Source organism: Ananas comosus, unplaced genomic scaffold, assembly GCF_001540865.1.
Source record: "Ananas comosus cultivar F153 unplaced genomic scaffold, ASM154086v1, whole genome shotgun sequence".
Taxonomy (NCBI): domain Eukaryota; kingdom Viridiplantae; phylum Streptophyta; class Magnoliopsida; order Poales; family Bromeliaceae; genus Ananas; species Ananas comosus.
The window spans coordinates 26379-32770 of record NW_017890749.1 but is presented as its reverse complement, the minus strand read 5'-3'; the positions used below and the strand labels follow the sequence as shown (position 1 = coordinate 32770).

The window sequence follows — 6392 nt, the reverse complement described above, 5'->3', positions numbered from 1 at the left end:
GCACATAAGCTGAGAGCAGCTCGCTCGTGTTTGGCTTGATATAGCTGAAATAAATAAATAAATATATTATAAATTTTTATTATTTAGTTTTTAGACCAGCTTAGGCCAACCCAAATGTAATTTTTTTTTTTTTCTAATTTTCTTTCAACTTTTCAGTCAATAGTAGGACTGACAATCTAATTTATTATTCGCGAGCCAGCTTGTGTTCGGCTCGTTAATAAACAAGCCGAACACAAGCTGGATCACAAGCTGGATCTTTCAGCTCGATAGTTTAATAAGCCAGCTCGCGGTCGGCTCGTTTAATAAACGAGTGAACATAAGCCGGCCCTAGCTCGCTCATGTTCAGCTCGTTGAGTGTTAAATATAAGTATATATAAACATCCAACCGTTGTACTCTAAAAGCTTAAGCTGTTACAGAGCAGTGTTTATATATTTTTATATTTAACATAGAGTTAAATGAATTGAATAGGAAAAAATTGAATTAAATGAAGCTCGGAGCCCAGCTGGACTTGAACTCACGACCTCACGACCTCTGGATCTGATACCGTATTAAATAACATAAAAGAACGGTTAATCTCCAAAAACTTAAGCTAACAAAAAGTAGTGTTTTAATAGTTTATATTCAATAGATTATATGTTGATTCCAACCCTTACGAATCTTTTTGAAATCTTTCCTACTTTGTAATCATTAACCTTATGCATGAAAATAATAAATTCGGTCATTGTGATTGTAACTCAATTACGGATTTTGACCACATTCTCCCCGATTTTATCACGGATAGCTGTCACGGATAGCTGACGACGATCATTTTGATATATCATGCGAAGATAAGCAACAAGACTAAATGGTTATTTTAATAGTCGACGCTAACCTTTACAAGAGATTGGTGGACTTCTTGGATGGCTCTATCACTTTGGCACAGCTCTTCAAACTTACTGTATTCTATCCCTGCGTCTCGCGCCCACTTTTCCAGTATCTGACGGGACGGAACGGCCAAGGCAACACAATAATTGTGGAATGGGTCGGCGTAGACCATTATGTTCTCGACATAATTGCTCGTCCCTAGAGCTGCCTCAATCTAGAGAGAGAGAGAGAGAGAGAGAGAGGGAGAGAGAGATACAAAGAGAGAAAATTCAGATAAGATATGTCCACCCTGCCGTACCATGCTAAAAAGGTATCGACACGATACAACCCTGTACCCCTTTGCCAATGCCAATGGTGTCTGTGTCGCCACACAAGTATATTTGTCAATGACACACATTAGCATGGCACGGTATTCACCGGCAAGTGCTCGGCAGGGCACTGCGCCGCTGGAAATTACATACTTGCATTATTCTTTTAGAAAAGGGGGAAGAAGATACCTTTCCGAGGGATATATACTCTCCATGTTGAAGTTTTACGATATCCTTCTTTCTATCGATGATTTCGAGGCAACCGTCAGGGTGAAACTGCCCGACATCACCGGTGTAGAACCACTGCATTCCCCTCTCATCCACCTGAAGAAATGTTCGGCAGACTTTCAGCGGATAGCAAGCTATGTTCTTGAAAGTAATTTCAAAATGAAGTCAGACTTACTTTATAAACCTCGTTCGTCTTCTCGTCGTTGTTGTAGTATCCTTTCGTTATGGAATGACCGCCGACTACCACCTCTCCACGAGGCATTGGGGAGTCAGAGATCGTGTACCCGCCTTCTTCCCACGACACGAGCTACACATGCAACAAGCATTGTGGAAGATTAAGATAGAAGAAGACATCATTCACAAAACAAAGAAACATCTATATGTAAACAAAGATCACATGCTGAAGCGCGTGCAGGCGACGCGCACATGTGATTACATAGACACAGTTCACACACGAATTCATGCAACATGCACAAATTAGCGTATCCAACAAATCGATCCAATAAGTTTCTACCACGCGACCAACCGTCCCTAACGCAAGTGGCAAAGGGCTTGGTGGCTGGTACCCGAGGTCCCAAGTTCGAATCCTAATTGATTCACATTTCCAGCTAAGTTTATTTCTAAATGAAATAAACGAAGCAGGTAGCATGCTACCTATCTCTAAAAAAAAAAAAAAAAAAAAAAAAAAAGTTTCTACCACGCGTGAATTCTTTAGAGGTGATAATGACTGACATGCCGAAACTCTCACGTGGGGAAAGATAGGCACCTTAATGTAGCAACAAGGGAGAGGCGGACCGACACGACCCACACTCGGGTCGTCAAATTCGGAAAAAGCTGCTCCCGCGCACGTCTCAGTTAACCCATACCCTTGACCAATCGGAACACTGCAGCGTGTATTTAACGCAGTTTATATTAGTAACATTGTAAAATATTAGTTGGAAAATCCAAGGCACAAATGCAATATGCTAGTTAAAATTTAATGACCAATAAATCTAAAACTTTCATTATAAAAAAAAAAAAAATTTACCCCAGGCATATATTGATGAATCGTTGAGTATCGGCGTACAAAGGGGCACCTCCACAAAGCATTAAACGTAGTCGTCCTCCGACTATAGAGCGTATTGGTTTGAATACAAAGTTATCCCACAGAAGCCTTTCGAGTCCCCACGCCCCGTGCCATTTCCCGTCAATCGCCATGAGCCTTCGTTTATATCCAACATTGAAAAGCTTCTTAGCTACTCCACCCTTCTCCTCAACCTAAACAGAAAAACCAAAAACAGATTGTTGTTTCCGAGTGTGTATATTCATTGTTAAAAATAAATATTAAAAACACCGTTCTTTGGTAGCTTAAGCTTTTGAAGATAAACGATTGCTTCATATTATTTAACATGGTATCAGAGTAAAAGGTCACAAGTTTCAGTCCCGCTACGCTCCTGAGGGGGAGTGTTAAATAGAAATGTTAAAAATACCGCTCTCTGGTAGCTCAAGCTATCGGAGATTGACGGTCGGTTCATATTATTTAACATTCATCAATATACATAACAAGGTAGATAACAGTTTGTTGTAGGAAACGAAACCTTCTTCAGCACCCCGTCTCTAATACGATCTAGAATCGCAGGAACGGTGATCATGAGAGTAGGTTTTAAGACAGAAGCATCTCCTTTGGTCCCTCTCTTGATCTTATTAGAAGTATCTGTCATCGTCAACGCCGAACTATAACCTATTGCACAACCTGCAGAAAACATCACGACCTAGACAGCGAAAACGAAACAATATTACATTTTACTGATTAATAGTTTTAATGTAGGCTACGAAATATTACAGAAAAGCTGAAATGACCTCGGCTGCAAGCTCAAAAACATGAGCTAAGGGGAGGTATGCCATGTACACATCACTGGGGCTTAAATCGGGAATAATAGTCCGAACAGCCGCAGCAGTGGCTACGATATTTCCATGAGTAATCATGACTCCCTGCATTATAAAATACATCATTCAAAGTGTAAGGTCAGTATATTATATTAGACATAATAGAAATGGTCAGGATGTGGGCAAAGTTCAAATAATACAAACAGGAATTGTTAGCACATAGAATTTTTAAGCTGTTAATAAGTGAATTACAATTTAAAGCACCATTACACAAATACCAACGATAGTAGACATAGATAGACATTATATTCCCCAAATGGATACACTCATGAACGATTATCTGTCGTGTCATATCGTGCCAACAAGATATCAGCACGATACAACCCCCTGCCGATTGCACAGCTAAAAGGCTCTATTTTCTTTAAATTAGTAAGCAATTTTTTCAAAGTTCAAAAGATTTCATAAAGATACATAATAAGCAATTAGAATATTTTGTTGCTAAATAAAATAAATATTTCATGCGATTATGTGTCGGCATATATGTATTTTTTGTGACCGGCACGTATCGACACGGCCCGGCACGCACCATGCCGTACCATGCCGGCAAGTTTTTGGCACTACCCCCATACCATGACATTTAAATTCTTGAATACACTCATATTATATTACATCGATTTCATCCTTAATAAATTGTATCCGGCGCACAAAAATTGGTCGGAGAAGTGCAGCACTTACAGTGTCAATATATCAACATCAACATTGATGACATGGACCAAAAATCCCTTTTCGTCAAATTTTCAGGGAACTTAGATTTTATTGTTTCAATGTCTAATTTAATGGTTTGCTGTTGTTTTTAAAATTCCTTTTCCCAATTGTAACCTTTATTTAACTAGATCCCAGAGATTTCAAGAATTTGGAAAAAAAAAAGGTCTCATGAAATATCGTTTATATTACCCTCTGTAAGCATCGCCGATGCTCTATATGATGGAATTTCACGAAATCGAGAGTTAAAGTTAGAGAATGCGACAACATAATGTATAAGTAAATAGAAAATGATGTACACAAAAAGTACAAGCAATATGTTAGGTTGATAGCCCGCCATTACGATATCGAGAATTGTGCTTATTTTCCTCAACTAAAACTTGCTCTTTCCCTAAAAGAGCGTAGAGTATTCTCCGAAAATTTTTACGAAGAAACACGATGTCGCACAGAATATCTACGTTGAATAACGCTAACCTTCGGGTAACCCGTGCTTCCGCTTGTATACATTACAACAGCGACATCTGTGCTCAAAGGTAGTGTTGGATTGGCAGGGTTTGTTCTCCCAAGACTCTCAACTTCCGCAAAGGACAAAGTCTTCCAATGCTTCAGGCGATCAACTATGCCACCATCAGCAGCATCGACTGCTTCATCTTCGAAGTAAATGACACGCTTTATACTCAGCAGTCTCGAGCTTATTGCAGGTAGCTTTTTCAGTTGCTTGAAATCACAAATAAGGGTCGATACCTGCGTCTGGAAATGAACGAAACAAGAGAAAAGTTGGAGAAGGACAGTGCAGATTATACTGAAGTCTAGTTTTGTAAGAAATTTGTCGGCATCATGATGAGACGACTAAATCGGAGTAGTATAAGAATTCTTTTACGCAATGAAAAAACCATGCAAAACAAATAAAGTCACCTCATTAAGCGAATGCACGAGAGCATCCTCACCAAGAGATGCGTAGATTGTCACAACTGCTATATTCTGACGGAAACATCCCTGGGAGAAAGAAAAGTAGTCACTATATGGTACTTTTCAAGTTTATTCTTCTTTTATAAATGCCGAACGCTATGTACATAATATAATCGCACCTGAGCGGCAATGAACCATTCAGCTCGCGTATCGGAGAAAATAGCAACATGAGAATCTCTTTCATGGCCCATTTTGATGAGCCCAGAAGCGAAGCTACAAGCCCGTTCAAAGGTCAATCCGTAAGTTTGCCACTCGTATTCCCCAAGATGCAGCTTCTCAAATTTCCTTCCGTTGCCGGATTCTACTACTTCTCTTGAGATTAGCTTCCGCATTCCGAGTGATCGATCCTTCGAGTGCTTTTCACAAACCTGCTCAAAGAGAGCCGCCACTGTCGTGGCCCCGTCCCACGGGAATTGAATCAAAGATGAGAACCTACTGTTTCGCATCGTTAGACCCGGTTCGCCACCCGCGTCGACGGGAACTGCTCTTTTTCTGTTCTTCGTCTTGTGTGCATTTATTGAGGAAAAAATTAAAGGGATAATGACGGCAAGAAGAAGAGCACCAATAATGCCATATAGGCTGTATTCTTTGGCGAACGAGACGTAGTTTTGCCAGATTTTTTCGAGACAGAACATGTCAAGACAATCTCCACCGGCGTCTTCCATGGCTTCCGACCTTTTTCACTACAGTAAAGAAAAGGTGTATACATTTTCACTGAAGAGAAACTAACTTAACAAATTTAGGTTGACCATGAATTCGGCGAGCAAATAACACGGAGAATGAGCAATATATAATTTGCAAGTATTAGATGAGAATATGCATGTTGAATTAGAACATCAAATTCACCAAGCCCACCACATTATAAAACAGCTGAAGATATTTAAAAATGTAGACAAATAAAGTGAACAACTTCATATGACGACTTTTAGACTCGATATTGCCTCTCTAGTTAATATGTACAGCCAGTACGTACATGATCCCAGAAGGCTACATTTAGATGTCGCTAACTGTATTCTGAGGCACCGAAAGTCAGCTCTCTGGCAAGAAAACTTCTATTTTCGAGTAATAGGCATTTAAAGATTGAAATGTTTACAGATACTAATTGGATCAGATTGCCTTATTACAGGAGGCCAACGGTAGGATAGCGAACATTTGTAAGCAGAAACTTAGTTATTTGGCAAAGTAGAACAGACAGTGGTTGCCTACGGTGCATGGCAACTATCAGTGCTCAGACGGTTTGTGCAGAAGTCAGATATGAGGCCGCTAACGTTGTATCGCGATAAAAGGCGGCTATCAGCATTGCTCGCAATTCATTGTAGCATGACAGGACAAAACATATTAAAATGGATATACATTCCATCAAAAGAAAAGCTGGATAAGGGCAGCATCATGTA

At 39.8% G+C, this 6392-nt stretch overlaps 1 protein-coding gene across 1 annotated transcript in view; it reads right to left on the bottom strand.

Annotated features, from left to right (window-relative positions):
- Positions 1 to 5681, bottom strand: part of LOC109704185 (long chain acyl-CoA synthetase 8-like) — a 6928-nt gene extending 1247 nt beyond the window's left edge. Inside the window, exons 1-10 of the mRNA XM_020224940.1 lie at positions 5118 to 5681; positions 4945 to 5025; positions 4504 to 4779; positions 3241 to 3372; positions 2979 to 3152; positions 2429 to 2658; positions 2168 to 2285; positions 1577 to 1708; positions 1363 to 1497; positions 873 to 1079 (exon numbers count right to left, since the gene is read on the bottom strand). Of these exons, the coding sequence (XP_020080529.1) occupies positions 873 to 1079; positions 1363 to 1497; positions 1577 to 1708; positions 2168 to 2285; positions 2429 to 2658; positions 2979 to 3152; positions 3241 to 3372; positions 4504 to 4779; positions 4945 to 5025; positions 5118 to 5663 (2031 nt within the window). The 5' untranslated portion in view covers positions 5664 to 5681. The remainder of the gene's footprint in view (positions 1 to 872; positions 1080 to 1362; positions 1498 to 1576; positions 1709 to 2167; positions 2286 to 2428; positions 2659 to 2978; positions 3153 to 3240; positions 3373 to 4503; positions 4780 to 4944; positions 5026 to 5117) is intronic.
- Between the last annotated feature and the right edge of the window lie 711 nt (positions 5682 to 6392).